The sequence below is a fragment of the Puma concolor genome, chromosome B2 (assembly GCF_028749965.1).
Source record: "Puma concolor isolate L17-30 chromosome B2, mPumCon1.1.hap2, whole genome shotgun sequence".
Lineage (NCBI taxonomy): Eukaryota > Metazoa > Chordata > Mammalia > Carnivora > Felidae > Puma > Puma concolor.
Window position 1 is genome coordinate 55,098,854 of NC_141671.1, and position 16,535 is coordinate 55,115,388.

Genomic DNA, 16,535 nt, shown 5'->3' on the forward strand with positions numbered 1-16,535 from the left:
TAAAAGACCATTATCTAAAACATACAAAGAATTCTTAAAACTCAACAATAAGACAAACAATCCAATTAAAAAGTGGGCAAAAGGCCTGAATAGACACCACACCAAAAGAGTAAAGATGGCAAATAACCATATGAAAAGATGTTCCACATCATATGTCATTAGGGAACTGCAAATTAAAACAATTCAAAACCATTTCACACCTTTTAGAATGATTAAAATCCAAAACACTGACAACACCAAATGCTGGTGAGGATGCAGCGCAACAGGAACACTCATTCATTGCTGGTGGAAATGCAAAAGGCTACAGCCACTCTGGAAGACTGTTTAGCAGTTTATAATAAGATAACAAAGCCTTACCATACCATCCAATAGCTGTACTACTAGGAATTTACCCAAATGAGTTGGAAACTTCTGTCCATATAAAACCCGGCTCACAAATGTTTATAGTAGTTTTATTCATAACTGACAAAAGCTGAAAGCAAGAAAGATGTCCTCAATAGATGAGTGGATAAACTGTGGTACATCCAAATAATGGAATATTAGTCAGCAATAAAAAGAAATGAGCTATTAAGCCATGAAGGGACGTGGAGGAACCTTAATTGCCTATTACCAAGTGAAAGAATCCACTGTGAAAAGGCTACAAACTACATGATTCCAACTAGAGAACTTCTAGAAAAGGCAAACTATGAAGACTAAAAAGATCGGTAACTGCCAGAGATTCAGGGATGAAGGAGGATGAATAGGTAGAATGCAGAGTATTTGGGGGCAGTGAAACAATTCTGTATGATACTGTAATGGTAGACACATGATACATGCATTAGTGAACCCTAATCTAAACTATGGATCTTAATAATACATCAGTATTGGTTTATCAATTATAACAAAAGTACCACACCAATGCAAGATATCAAAAGGGGAAACAGTAAGGGGCGAGGAAGGAGTATATGGGAACTCTCTGTACTTTCTGCCCAATTTTTCTATGAATTAAAAGTACTTTCAAAGTAGTCTATTCACTCAATAAAATAAAATAAAATAAAATAAAATAAAATAAAATAAAATAAAATAAAATAAAATAAAATAAAAGCTACTGGCCTAGGAGGAGCCAGAGGACTTGAGTCATCTATGTAATCTCTGCTGCTCAGAATACTTCATATGTACTACTTTATCCCACCTTCACTGAGTCAGTGAGGTAGACTTGATGCATCAGACCTCAGCAGGTTAATAAAGGTAGGACAAAATAAGCCACCAAGTAGTAGTATTCCATGCCAAGAATCAAGAATGCATACAGTCACACTGGCATGGCCAGCATGGAGAACTGTAACACTGCAAATAAGGGCATGTTTTAATTCACTGAGACAATAGTATCTTTGTAAAATGTCTTTAATACCAGGATTCACTGGGAATTATTTTCACCCACTAGAGAAAAATCAAGACTTTGTCAATTTGCTTTGACGATTCTTTCCAGGAAACATTTCAGGCATGTATCAAAGCGGCCACATTCATTGGTGACATTTACAAAACTTAATTCTTTTCAAAATCTCAACCTAAATACACACTGAAAATGCTCATCTTAAAATTTTATTTTCCTTTCATGGATATCTAATAATTAGAATTTATAATCCAGCTAAGATATATAACAGTTCAATCTCCAAAGCCTATTTAACACTTGAATTGAAATAAATCTCTATCAATTTTTAAGCTATTAATTTTAATGTCATGCATCCATTTAACACATCCCAAGCAGTTGTAGTGTTAATCAAAATCACAATCCTAATAAAAATTTTTTTTTAATTTTTTTTTTTCAACGTTTATTATTTTTGGGACAGAGAGAGACAGAGCATGAACGGGGGAGGGGCAGAGAGAGGGAGACACAGAATCGGAAACAGGCTCCAGGCTCTGAGCCATCAGCCCAGAGCCCGACGCGGGGCTCGAACTCACGGACGGCGAGATCGTGACCTGGCTGAAGTCGGACGCTTAACCGACTGCGCCACCCAGGCGCCCCAAAAATTTTTTCATAAAAACAACTTCTGCAACATTTACCAATGGAATGAAACTCAAAATATATAGTATGTCAAATATACACTTTATGTTCAAATGCCATGGCCACTATTTACAGCAATATGATCTTAGGAAAATTAACTTCTCTAAGCCTCAATTTCCATATGGGCAAAATGGCAGTAGTTGTAGCGAAGATGAAAGAGTCATGAGAATTAGAAATTATACATATATAATTCATTCGCAATACCCAGCACTGTCTGGCATATAAGTAGGTAAGCATATAAATGGTAGCTATTATTTTTACTATTTTCAGTTAGAAATTAAAAGCTTCACCCATAAATTAAAGGATGGCTTAGAACTTACAAGATCATGTAACTACTGCACTTCTTATATACCAAACAAAACTGACTACAAATCTGAAGTTTACATGGGAGGGAAAAAAAAAGACTTTTTGAAATAAAACCAAACACTACAAATTAGTGAAATATATTGAAAGATTTGTTTTTAATAACTTACAGTTATTTCTACAAAGGATCTTAAACCAGCAATTTTATTTGCTTAAAGAAAACAAATTCACTGCTCTAAGATACTACAAATCCTGCTCAGAGTATTCCAACAAGATTGATAAGCCATTACTTCAGGAGCCCTACATTAAATGGAACATTCCAGTTTTCTAGGTCATACTACTTGCTGTATTTCCAAAGTCAAGCAAAACAGCATTCATACCATTTCATTACCAAAGAAGGTCTAATAATCATTTATATTAAAAATTTGTTTTGGGGCGCCTGGGTGGCGCAGTCGGTTAAGCATCCGACTTCAGCCAGGTCACGATCTCGCGGTCCGTGAGTTCGAGCCCCGCGTCAGGCTCTGGGCTGATGGCTCGGAGCCTGGAGCCTGTTTCCGATTCTGTGTCTCCCTCTCTCTCTGCCCCTCCCCCGTTCATGCTCTGTCTCTCTCTGTCCCAAAAATAAATAAAAAACGTTGAAAAAAAATTTAAAAAAAAAAAGAAAAATTTGTTTTGGGTCACCTGGGTGACTCAGTCGATTAAGCATCCAACTTCAGCTCAGGTCAGGATCTCACAGTTTCATGAGTTAGAGCCCCTGCATCGGGCTCTCTGCTCTCAGTGCAGAACTCGCTTTCAGACCCTCTGTCTCCCTCTCTGACCCTCCCTTGCAGTCTCACTCTCTCTCAAAAACAAACGAACATTTTTTTTTAATTGTTTCAGGGCACCCAGGTGGCTCAGTTGGTTAAGCAACCAACTCTTGATTTCAGCTCAGGTCATGATCCCAGGGTCATGGGATCGAGCCCTGCATGGTGCTTTATACTGTCCACACATGGACCCTGCTTGGGATTCTCTCTCTCTCTCTCTCTCTCTCTCTCTCTGTCTTTCTCCCTCTGCCCCTCCGCTGCTCACTCACACTCTTCTCTCCTCTCTCAAGATAAATAAACTTTAAAAAAAAAATTGCTTCAAAAAGATACTTTCTAATTAACACACTACACTTTTTTTTTACACAAATTAAAAAGAAAACGCTCCAGGCTTCTTCAAATGTAACTTCAACAATGAAAGTTGCTGCACCCCTTCCCAGTCCCATACACAGAACCAACCAGTCAGCCATCCTGTCAACTTCTATAATTTCTCTTGAATCAGCCTTCCATTCCAACCACCATAATTATACAGCAGCCTGTCTCCCTACTGTCACCAAAGTTATCTCTCTAAAAGCTATTCTCACTGGTAACATTCTACTGAAGATCATTAGGGTTCCCTTCCCTACCTACAGAATAAAGCCCAAACGTGATCCTCAATGAGGCATTCAACACCCTTTCGATCTGCCCCAACGTAACCCTCCACATTCACCCACTTCCATTTTCCTACAACCTCTACACACTTGCATCTCAAAAACTTATTGTGCACTTTAGCCAAATGCTCAAATGGATTCTATGGTTATAGTAATGAAATGGAATGGTCACACTAGTCTTTCCTCTTGGAGCTTTCCTCCCTGGTACCTTCACCTCACAGAGTAAAATCCCTTTCGACCATAAGTACAACATCCAACGCAAGCAGAATTATTTGCTTCCTCTTCTGAAAGAGATAATAGTAGGTTGAAAAATAACAGCAAATAAAATTACATTAAAGAAATAAACTAACAAATGGGGCACCTGGATGGCTCAGTCAGTTAAGCATCCGACTTCAGTTCAGATCGTGAGTTCGAGCCCCATGTCAGAGCCTGCTTCAGATTCTGTATCTCTGCCCCTCCCCCCACTCACACTCTGTCTCTCAAAAGTGAACGTTTAAAATAAAATTTTTAATAAAAAAAGAAATAAACCAAAAAATAAATAAATCCTTATTCGATCTGTTATAGAAATAATGATGTATTTCAGCAGATAGCTGCCTGAAATTCCTTTTTGGAAGTAAGTAGCATGTGATTTCCTAGTTTACTAAGAGCTGACAAATGGACACAAAAGCCTTTCTTTTCAAAAGAAAAGTCCCATATAACAGAAGTACCCAAGTTTCTTTTTAATTAATAAGAAATACTAAATATTCTAAACTACAAATCCTCTCACTCAATTCTTTCATCAGACAAAGGGTCAGATAATCTTACACATTTTTATACTCAGTTGTAGAGCTAAAACAGAAAGGAACACCCAACAGCCTCGATACTCTCCATCTTTCTGTCACCTCTATAGCTTTGGATGTTTTCACAATCTTCAATTTCATGAAGACACTTTGGTCAAACAGTCCAGCTCTCCAGAGCCAGGCTCCTGGGCACACATGACCCAAACACAGAAACACCGAAGTTTCTTTGCCTGGCTACAGATTAACTGTAAGACAATAAATTGTTCCCACTGCCTCTCCTTACATGTCATTTATTACCTAAAACATCACCACTGAGCCAGATAATAAGCATCTCCACATTGCTCAAATAAAAAAAACTTTCAAAAGCATAAAGCTTTTTTAAAAGTCCCTGGGTAAATAAATGTTGAGAAATCTACAAAAGTCTAAGTCAAAACAAAAGAAACCAAAGGAGCATCAGTCTGATATTTTGGGTTCAATGTTAAATTCACTAACAATATCTAATAACTGCAAACATTCCTAGACTGATAGTGTTCCTTATGGTAGGAGGCAATGAATAAATTATTTGGCCAATTTGAAATTACTTTCAAATCCATGTTGTAACATTATAAAACATTCAACTGTGTCATTTTGAAAATCCTCAAAGATTTCAGCAGAGCTCTCAGATATTCTCTTAAATTTTAGCAAAGTCAAATATATTGTGTTATGGTCGTTAACATGTGCCTAAACTTTAAGTTTTGAATTTCAGGGCAGATACTTTTCCGTCTGTGTGCCAGACACTGCTGGTTGCAAACTCTGTATCCATTTTTTTTCTTATCCTTTAAACCAACACAAGTTCAACTGTGTTCAAGCGGGTACTTTCCTAGTCTCCTATGCAGATAGCAGTGACCATTTTAATAGTTCCCGTGAAGGAGATACTAGTGAAAGTTGCTAAGTGGGCTTCTAAAAAAACTCTTTAAAAGGAGGCCAACTCAACTAGTTTGCACCTTTTGTCCTTTGTCCTTGCACTTCTTCCTCCATGTGGAAGTAAGACACAAGGGATAGAAAAGGAGCAGCCATCTTGTGATGACAGAATGACCACATGATACACAAGTGGCTAAGCAGCAATATAGAAGTCCAGGTCCTGTTGGCAAATCGAGGTATCCTTCAACCCTGGTCTGCCTACCTGCCTACCATGACCTCTCAGTACCTGATACAAAGAAACACTATCATCTGTTTTCTGTTACAAACAATCAAATACAATCCTAACACTTACTACCAGATTAAGCCTATTTCATTCATTAAAGGAAAAGAAAAAAACCAAGATTAATACTGTTATAACTAGCTACAATATAATACTATCACGATGCAGCACAGTTGAAGTTCACTATTATACAACTATTACATTAACCTGTGAGCAGAGCATGAGCAGGTGAAATGTGAAATCAAGTTTTTGCAGCATCCTGGAATCCAAGTGAAAACCACTGAGCAAGATCATCAAAGACTACACAGTATGAAGGGAAGGAAAGTTCCTGGAAACCTTTACACTCCAACTTTCAAATCAGATGGCACCAGAGTAGCTTACACAGCAAAAGGACAGGATTTTTGCCAACCACACATCTATGCAGGCCATAAAACTGAACTTGAAATGAAAACTACAGGTGCAGTGATTCTCAGTCACCAAGCACATAAGCAGAATTACATAGCCCTGAGAGAAGGGACTGAAGCAATTACTCAAAGTTTTCATGAAAAACAAAATTTTTTTCCTTTTTTTCCTAAGTAATCAAAGATGATTTTTACAAGTAACAAATCTGGCATGCAGCTTTCAAAGAGAATGATAGTGAAACATTTTTTTACAGTTGTGTAGGGATAATTAATTTCCAGATCAATGGGAAGACATTCATTTGGTTGCACCAAAATAAACTACCTTCTTTTTAAGTCTAAACTGTATAAAATAAGATTTGCTGGGTTCATATTAATGATGTCATTTTTCACATTTAACATCCTTTTCAAAAAGTAACAACATTGAGAAAATTAAAGCTTCCAATGACAGAGCTAACTAGCAGAATTTCACGGATTAAAGTAACAGCTAATTAGTATGAATAACATAAAAACATATAATTAAGTATAATAGTATACAGGTTAGTTTCCTTACACTGACCAAAAAAAAAAAAACCAAGAGGGATTATTCTGTCCTTTTATGCTAAGCTACTAAACATGTTTTGTATTACATGGTAAATACAGTAGATAAGCTAATAAATATTAAAGAAAGCCACTGACATGGGCAATTTCTAGCATAAACAATAAGTAAATATGTTTTATTTGTAAATAAATGCCTTTACTCCCCGACTGTGCTGTTAGCTGAAGTAATGTGATGTTTTTTTAATTGGATACCCTGAATATTCTGACTGTATGTTTTATAAGAGGACTACAATATGAATCAGAGCACTGCACTCCTCTCTGCAGCAAATAGCTCTGTGTTATTCTAATTCAGCAAACAGTTGCCTATTTTTACTCAGAAGTAACTGACCAAAGCAAGACACGAGAATAGGCCACACCGTAAGTAATTAGGGCTCACCCACTTGCCACTACTGGGTTTTCTACAAAGGACTAGGTTGGAAGTCCTTGCAAGGCCATCTGAGGACTAAGCCTGACAAAACTCTCAGCTCCTAAACCCAGTACTCATAATTGCTGACAGTATAGATTATTACAACTCTACGTTTCTGACAACAGACAAATTTTGAATTTGTTCCAGCTGACTCCACCACTTACACTATTCAACAGCTGGGGCATATGATAACTTGGCAACCTGATAATACACTAGCTGAATGCAAACTCATTCTGTAACCAAGGAACTTTGTCAGAAATGAAAGTCAAAATAACCTCTCTTAAGTTCAAATGGGAATGCGAGATGTTTGAACAATGCATGATTTCAGAAAATGAGCAACTGTACTTTGAAAGTTTAGTGAACTGACACTCCCTATTCAAAGCCTACAATTCTTTCCTGATTAGATCAGCCCCCACAGCAAGTCATTGGGATCATAAGCACTATAGTGAAGTCATCGTATTGGATACTGATGGGAAATCATAACTGGCTTCAAAACACATTGGGAAACAATGAGTTTTCCAGGTCTCCAGTCTTTCATATGATACACTAACCAATACTCTTACTTTCCTTTACAAAACTAAATGAAACATAGAACATCTATAAAGCCAAGTACAAATTGATGACCTAAGCATTTTAAAACCACAAAGAAAATGAAGGAAACAATCCTCACTTTTTTCTGTGAAATTTTGGACGTGTTTGAAAAAGTGTATGCCTAAGTGCAATACTGATCATTAGGTCATAATCAAAATGAAGTGTCATGAAAACTGCAATGGCCTTCAGATCTTTAATTTTCTTTTATTTCCAAAGGCAAATAGAAACAAGCTTTTCAATAATGTCTGCTTCTGCAAGACAAGTCTAATCAGCACTTCAGTTACTGTTTTCAAAGTCACCTGAAAACAGCCACGTATCACTGAGGCAAAACTCGAGACAAAAATTCATATGGCTATAATTTTTTTCGAAAGTATAAAATGTATATGCTTTAGAACTTTTCAACTTTTTTCTTTGGGATTTTAAAGAGCACAGGTGTGTGTCTTCAATAAGGTTTACTAGTCTATATTGCAATGTTTCTCATTTTTAACGTTCTGGAGACAACTAATTAAGAAAGACATAAACATGAGAATATTACACACGTACACAGACATAAATGCTACCAATGTGCTTTCGCCTAAAATACCACTGCATTTGCTCAGTGGCAGTATTATACACAATAGAGTCTTGGCACAAAGGAATTCTGATTGTGCTGTTTACAAAATTCTACGTGGATTAAAAGAATGTCAATAATAAAACACATTCCAGAAAGAGATAAAACATATTACTGGGTGGGTTTTGAGATTTTTGGAGATTTGGAATTTAATTATTCAATTCAGTATTTTATATTTCTACTTTCTACTAATAGAAAACTATTAATGCGGGCCATTTTTAACCATATAATGTCCATTCAAATTACAGAAATTGAGCCCAAAGCCAATATTCGAAAGATCTAAAGCCATTTGAATCCAAGATATGAATCAGACCACTATTCACTATTAATATATTAAGACTCTGTGAGCTAGCCTTGGGTGTGCAGTGTTTCGGTCTCCTTACTGTGTCTCTGTACGCACTGAAAAATGATTTCCAGAGACAAAAAGACCCTTTAAGAGGAGATGGTGCACTTTAAGATCGAAGTAAACAATACTAAAATATGAAAAATTTATCAGGTTGGCACAGAATTTCCCCAACATAAAGTATAGGCAAAAAAAAAAAAATCTCAAAATATATTGCTTTATATTTAAATTTACAAGAGTCGCTGACTTAAGTCTTTCACCCATCACAATCAAATAATTTTTATGACACATAAGAACAGGTATATAGTCACAAACCATAAACTTTTTTCAAATAAAATCGTTCTAAGAAAAATGATTTGGTGATGCACTCAGTGGTGAAACAGCCCATCTATTTAAGAACCCCAGAACCTTTTGTATAGGGTTAACCAATACCCCATGCAAAGCAAGAGCAGCAATGCCTTAGTAATTCTATGGAGAATTACTCGGTACCCACCCTCCCAGGAAGAATTATGATTATGCATAGTACTTAACAGCTTTTACAAGGGAAAGAAAAATGCAATGTGCTCAGAACCCAAACCCCTTCCCCCCACGCCACAGCCTATCAAAGGGCGTCTCCAGACCATCGCCCACCCCACCACCCTTCTGTGAGTCAGGGTTACTGAATCCCTTCCAAAAAGACCTGGTCCATTCCCAAGACTGGTCCAGACACCTGTTTACCTATGCCCAAGCCGTAGTGGCTCTGGTTAAGCAAAGATAACGGTTACCCGGCTGGTGCGTGCCAAGCCCCGCAGCCCAAGCACCGGGTACCACATACCTTTGTACCTCTCCAGGACATCCTCATAGGCCTGGAGGTACTCCTGCTCCTCCACGTACAGGTAAGCAGCTGGCGAGAGGTACCCCGCCATGCCGAAGTTTATCTAAGCGATGACTGGCCAATTCCCCTTTCCCCCTCCTAACCCCGGGAGTCGGCAAGACGCTGCCTAGGGAACTGGAAAAGCGGAAGGAGCGGCACGCTGGTGGAGAGCACTGAAGCCGGAGACGCAGAGCCCGGGGCGCGAGGGGGTGGTGGGCGCCGGAGCCGGCAGAGGAAACGCCCAGGCCCCCTGGCGGGCTGCGGGTGCCAAGCCGCCGCTCCGGGGAGCCAGAGTCCCTCTCAGGTTTCAGCAGCAGCAAATCTCGGCAAGCTCGGGGGCGGCGACAAGCAGCGCCACACCACGCGGAGGAGCCTGGAGCACGGTGGGGACAGGCGAAGGGCGGCAGGCGCCGGGACCCTCTTCGGCCAACGCGGTCGCCACCCTGGCCCTGCGATGGGTGCCTGCTCCGGGCCGGGCCGAGGCCGCGGCGGCGGTGCGAGAGGACTGGCGCGCTGCCTCCGCCCGGGATGCTGCGCGGCGCATCTGCGGCATTTCCTGGCCGCCGCGCCGCAGACACTCGCCCGCGCCCCCGGAGAAAGGGAGGGGGGGGAGGGCGGAGGGCGGAAGGGAGGGGGCAAGCGCGGCGGTCAGCGCCCCGGCTGGCTAGGCTCCGACCCCGGCGCGGCTCGGCCCCTCCCTCCCAGGCAGCGCCGGGCGCCCCGTGGCCCCCTCCCCGGCCCGCCCACCTAGGTCGGTCTTGCTGCCAAGCACGCCCACCCCCGGACACTGGCCGGCCAGCCCGGATCCCCAAGGGTGAGGTTTCTATTTGGGACCCACAACAGGTGCCTGGGAAACAAAGCCGCAGATCGCGGTCACTGACAAGCGCAGGATACCCCCCCACCCACCCCCTCAGCCCCTCGCTGAGCAGTCTGCGGTTCTCCCCCGGGAAGGGGTGACGCGGCGGAGAGTGGAAAATACACTTCAACCCAGCTTATGGCATAGAGGGACTCAGGTCACTCAGTGGTAGCAGCACGGGACGGGGCCGGGTGGGGGGGCGAGGGAGGGGGGGGTCCCTGCTCTGGGCACATCTCGGGGGCGGGGCGGCGTGGCCTCTGCAGGTGGCCCTGCGCGTCAGGGCCTGACAGCCTGGAAGCTACTGCGCTTGCGCAGCCGGCGGACCAGCCCTCGGTCCCTCCCTTCCGCCCCCCAGAGCCTGTCGGCGCATCTGCCGCTGGGCTCCTAGGAAGCGGCCACAGCCAGGTCAGTTCACAACGCCCCCAGGCTACTGTGTCCCCTCCCTTCTTCTCTCTACCCATTATTCATTCCACACAGTACTGGTATCCACTGAATTTGAGTAAACTGGATACAATTCTCTTAACTTTGGCATGTCATATACTAAAGTGGTGAGTTTTAAGGGTCCATTGGTGGAACCAGTGGGTACTCAGATCATGTAAATGGATGTGTTTAAGAGTACTGATTGAAGTCAGGCTGCCTTGGATGGCATCCTGCCTCCTTTCTGTGTGACGAGGCCAAGTTCCTTATCCTCTCAGAACTTCTCCATCAGTAAAATGGGGGGATAATAGTGCCTACCTTATAAAGTTGTGGCTTTATACGTGTTAGCTACTATTAATAGATAAATCAACTCATTGTTGACCATCTGACTTATGACAGCTTCACCTTTTGCCCACATCTTCCTTCCCTATTTCTTCCCTTCATATGTACTGACCTTTTGTCCTTGATGATATTTTTTTCCTTTCCCTTTCAGTGTTGCGAATCTGGAACATTTTCCATTAACTCTTAGATGGGAATGAGTACTCACTGAAAAACTATATGCTCTCGAAAAAGACTTATTTGAGTTATAACTGGAAATCTTTACTTCTCCTGAGCAACTGGCCTACTTTTGTTATTCCAAACAAAGCAAAACCGTATCTCGCCTTTCTACCCTGACCACTGGCTTATAATCTGAGTTTGAGCCCATGTCCCACCAAGCACTTAGGATCACTAGTTTTCTTGCAACTTGGTATGTGTTTATGTACACATTAGTGCATGAAGTAATACACATGCGTTATTTGTGACACCTTCTTAAAATGAAAGAGTTAGCAATTAGATCCCTGAGACTCATTCCATTTATAGACCATACAGGTACACAGATCTCTCAAAACTGTTTTGTGTCCTTCACAATGAGTGGGGTCATTGAGGGTACAGTCTGAGTCTTCATCAAAGACTGAAACCCAGTAGCACTCCGTTTTGTGAATATAATCAGTGCTCTCTTAATTGATTTTAACTCTCTGTTTAAGGAACCAGTCAAAATGAACAGCAGCAGCATTTGGGCTTTTCTGTAAAAACAGCCTTTGCCCCATGCATGCTTGGAATGGTAATATTGGGTCAACCTGCTAATAATAATAGTGTATTCCATATGGAAGCAGCAGTTAAGCACAGCAGTTAAGAGGCTGGCCTCTGGAGTCAAGAATGTTTGAATTCAGATCATAGATCCACCACTTCCTAGTTGTATAATCTTAGGAAGAGTCTCTCTTCCTAAGTCTCAGCAGGTTTCTGCACTGGAAAATGGAGAAAATAATTATACCTACTTCATAAGGTTGTTGGGAGACTAAATGAGATAATGTAGTAACTGCTTCTAAAAGCATCTGGCCATCAACAAACTCATTTATACAGCATTTGCCATGTGCCAAGGAATTCACAAAAGGTTTTACATTCACTACTTTATTTACTCACCACAGCTATAACCCCCTTTGATAAAGAAAATGGAGCTGAGAAAAATTCAGGAAATTGCTGAAGAAAACACAACTGACTAATGATAGAGGGAGAATTAAAATCCAAGTTTACCTGAGTCCAAAGTCTGACTCTGCTTAGATCCTTCAATTCCCACTTCAAAGAATTTACATGGGACAAAAATCCCTATTTTAAAACAGCACTGTCACCAACAAACCATGTACCTTTATGGGCACTTCAATACTAAAACACCCAACTTACAGGGAACCCTGTAACTAAGAACAGCAGATCTATATTGTTCTTATGTAAAAGCCATTTATACAATGGATATTACAAAGCCCCATTCCTCACACTTCGTCATCTTATTCTCACACTGACCCTGTGAGAGAAAGGAAAGGTATACAGTCTCAGATTTTAAAATGAGAGAACTACAACAAGTGCAAAAGCACTTTTAAAATCATAAAGTGTCAGACATGCGACACCAGCACCAATAAGACTCTCCAAAATGTGAACCTGATTATGTCACTGCACTGCTGAAAAATCTTCCAAGAATTCCCCCACCCCTTACAACACAAATAGTCCAATCTCCTCAACATTGCACACAAGCTCCTCTATAATTTCTGCTATTCCCTACCAAACTCCATGCTTTACTACACATGTTACTTGAAGTTTCCATTTATCATATTTTCCCACTTTTTTTAAGCACTTAACTCTGATTTCTAGATTGCCTTAAAGTTTCCATTTAAACACATCTCCCTACCTTTGTTCTTGTGGTACCATCCCTCTGAATAGATGGAAATAGCTTCCCTCTATTTCCATCAAGCTCTTCAAATCTCACCTCAAGTGGCACTTCCCCCCAGAAGCCTCTCAGGAACCTTCCCTCTCTGTCCAAGCTAGTTAGACTCTCCTCTAGATTCTTTTCATATTAGGTACTTATAGTCATTACAGCTAATCTCTCACACCGTGTTGTAAGTATCTGACAACACATCCAGTTATCATACTGAACAAAAACTTCCTTAAAGGCAACAGTATGTGCTTTTCTTCATTTTATTCCAGGACTCGATAAATTTTTATTAAATGTGAATTAATTAAGGTATCCCACAGACCATATGGTCTTTTTGACTCTAGGCATTTTCATGTTCAATTCTATCTTTGTGACCTTAAAAACAAATAAAAATATTTGACTTTCAACTCCTTTATTACTAGGTAATGAACACTATTGACAGCCTCATACCATTTCTGAACCTCATCCCATGTCTTACTAGGGATGAATTTCAAAGACGGGGTGAGTTTTGGGCAGACTGAAAATGTCTAATAAAGTTAAGAGTCAAAATCTTTTAATAGTATGTTTTCAAACTCCACAGCATCAAATTCCCTCCACTTATCTTCACACGGGGTGATCAGCAGTGATCTTATCTTCACATGGGGGTGATCAGCAGTGTATTTAACACATAATATATCTGAATTTCATATTTTAGCCACATTATTATTAAATAGATATTTGAAGACCGGCCTCCAAGTCTCTGCTCCCAAGGTATGATTATTGTGATTTGTGTAGAAAACAGCAACTTACCAATATTTATTTTAAATACAGTAGCACATTTCCATAGTAGGGCTGCTTATTCTATTCATAATTTTGTTTTCTTTTTGATTAATATCTTAAAAGTATGTAACTTGAGGGGTACCTGGGGTAGCTCAGTCTGTTGAGTGTCTGACTTCAGCTCAGGTCATGATCTCATGGTCTGTGGGTTCGAGCCCTGCATCAGGCTCTGTGCTAACAGCTCAAAGCCTGGAGCCTGCTTCGGATTCTGTCTCCTCTCTCTGCCCCTCCCCTGCTCACACTGTATCTCTCTCAAAAATAAATAAACATTAAAAGAAATTTTTATAAGTATGTAACTTGGAAGTCTCAAGTGCATTAATAACCACTAACTTCACAGCAATCCCCACAAATAACTCGACAAACATTTTACGAGTAAGACATGGCTCCTGCCCTCAAAGAGTCTGCAGTCTACCAACATCAGCAGCTACTTGCCCACTGCATCCCACCAGAACTGCCAATTCTTCCATTTCTTCCCCATCTGCAGGGTACAATGACAGTCTCCCCAACTTCTCCTGACTTCCTGCCTAGTTGTCTTCCTCAGCTTATATAATATCATTCCCCCTGACAAACACCTGATCCGTCCTGCTCCCATAACCCCTTCCTGCACTAATGAAAGCAAAATATCCACTTCTGCCACCACTATCAAAACCCTCGAGCCAAAAGCACCTCTTCCTTCCACAAAAATGCACAGAACACAGGTATCCTGTTCTGATGGGCCAGGCTTTCCACAAAGACCCAAAAACTTCTCTCAGTACCCTCTTTTCACCTATCTTCCCTTTCTGCACAGCCAAAGATAGGGTGGAGTCACCGTCTCCTCCTCTCCATGCCCCGGACCTGCATGTAGTTGGGGGAAAAGAGGGGAGGTACAAGGAGTCAGGCCTCAGTGACTAAACATTTTTTAGTACTTGAGGAAGGCGGTGAGAGCTAGGTCTGTCCCCGCTCCCCCAAGCCACCCCTGTTCACTCTCACTTGGCTCCAGAACAGTCTCCCTCCTAGATCCTCCCTCCTCCTACCCTTTCCCGGCTCCACCCCTCCTCTCAAAGGCCTGGAAGAGACCAGCCAGCATCTCACAACAGACAGAAGAAGCTCAAGGCTGTTGCCCCAGAAACCCAGACTACAGAATGGCTGGCTGGGCGCTGTTTGTTTTTCCCGTAATCAGAAAATCCCACTGGGGGGACCATAGGGGGAGTCTCAGCTGCTGTGGTGGCTGGGATCTGCACTATTCCCCACCAGCCCCCTCAGAGGAAGATAGAGTACCAACTTTGCATTATAGTGGGAGGCAAAAGAAACTGGGTGGGCACCCCCACCCCAGGAGTGGAAAGAAGGCCAGATCCACTGACTGCAGAAACTAGCTCTGGAAAAAGCCTGACCTTTGGCCTTTGCAAGAGCCCCAAAAAACTTATACCATTTCTGAGAGAGAGAGAGAGGGAATTATTGAGGGAACTGAGGAACAATCACCCCAGGAAGCAAGTCTCATGCACAGAACACAGAAGAGAGAACCACACTAGCACTGCAAGGTTGGAGGACTGGTTTCCTCAGTGTTCTCAGCTTTCAGCTGGGTAAAACAAGCCATCCCTTCTGGTTCGACTTTTACAGCCAATGCAAGGGAACACCGGTAACAGAACAGAAATGTTGGCACCTCCCATAAATTAATTAATCAGGAATGCATGATGGCTAAGCCCTGAAAAGCACCAGGGACAGAAAGCTGCTATGGACACATGATGCTGACAGAGATGCTACATTAAAAAAAAAAAAAAATGGCATCCAAGTTGCTGAAGTACCCTCTACAATCCTGGGTACCAAAAGCCAGGAATCTACCCCAGTTAAATCTGCGTAGCTCAGTGTCCCTGGGCAAAAATGGAAAAGAAGGCAGCTTTCTCACAGCTTCTAGCAAATGCACTAGGAATCACATAAGTTAATACTTTCAGAATGTCACAGTAGCTACAGCGTGTAAATAGGAAAGTTTAATGCAGATGTCTATAAATATCCCCTTGCATTTCAAAGGTATCAATTCATCCAACCCGAAGACAAGGCCAAACAGCTTAGTCACCAGCAGGCTGGGCAAACTGCTTTCTCGATATAAATCGGGCATAAAGTAAACATGGTCATCCTCCTCCCCCACCTAGAGCACCAATCTACGCCCGCCCGGTGCATCAGCAGCTCCCAGCTACGGCCCCGGCCCCAGGGGGTAGAGGGTGAATTTCGCAACTCTCTCTAGGCTCCATCCTCTCCCCGGATGCGCTTACCTGCTATCCTAAGCACTGCCCTCTCAGCGGGGTCCAGCACCGAGCCGCCGTGAATCTTTCTTTTTGATCTCTCATGTTTAGGCAAATTCCAGGGTAAGGTGTCTCCCGGCGCTGGAGATGCCGAGCCAGATTTCTGGCTGAAATCATCTTCATCAGAAAAATCCGCAGAGGAAGACATAGAGCAGCGATAGGACGCGTTCCCGGAACTCTACAGAGGATGACACAGAAAAAAGCATTAATAGCAAAACACTCACATATGCTCATCGCTTTCAACAGTCCCCTCCCTGCCCCCAAACTGAGTCTGGCATCCTGCACCATCCTCAATGCTGAGGGGAAACACAAACAAGAAATGAAACCCAGGGCTCACCATCTTTTCTTGGCCGTGTCTCGGACGGCAGAAACAA

The 16,535-nt window shown here is 41.8% G+C and overlaps 2 protein-coding genes across 26 annotated transcripts in view; both read right to left on the minus strand.

Moving 5' to 3' along the window:
* Positions 1 to 16,535, minus strand: part of DST (dystonin) — a 502,305-nt gene that overhangs the window by 360,121 nt on the left and 125,649 nt on the right. For 19 of the 25 annotated variants that reach the window (XM_086707113.1, XM_086707116.1, XM_086707108.1 and 16 more), the window contains exon 4: positions 16,132 to 16,339. In XM_086707113.1, coding sequence (XP_086563239.1) covers positions 16,132 to 16,339 — 208 coding nt within the window. Of the gene's footprint in view, positions 1 to 9,515; positions 9,749 to 16,131; positions 16,340 to 16,535 lie in introns of those variants that run through there. The other 6 variants (XM_086707124.1, XM_086707122.1, XM_086707121.1 and 3 more) reach the window with 2 other exon arrangements.
* LOC147580994 (uncharacterized) lies at positions 9,710 to 11,339 on the minus strand. The gene is given in 3 exon segments (XM_086705974.1): positions 9,710 to 10,174; positions 10,177 to 10,545; positions 11,282 to 11,339. Coding segments are annotated over 3 exon segments (747 nt in total). The 3' UTR covers positions 9,710 to 9,854.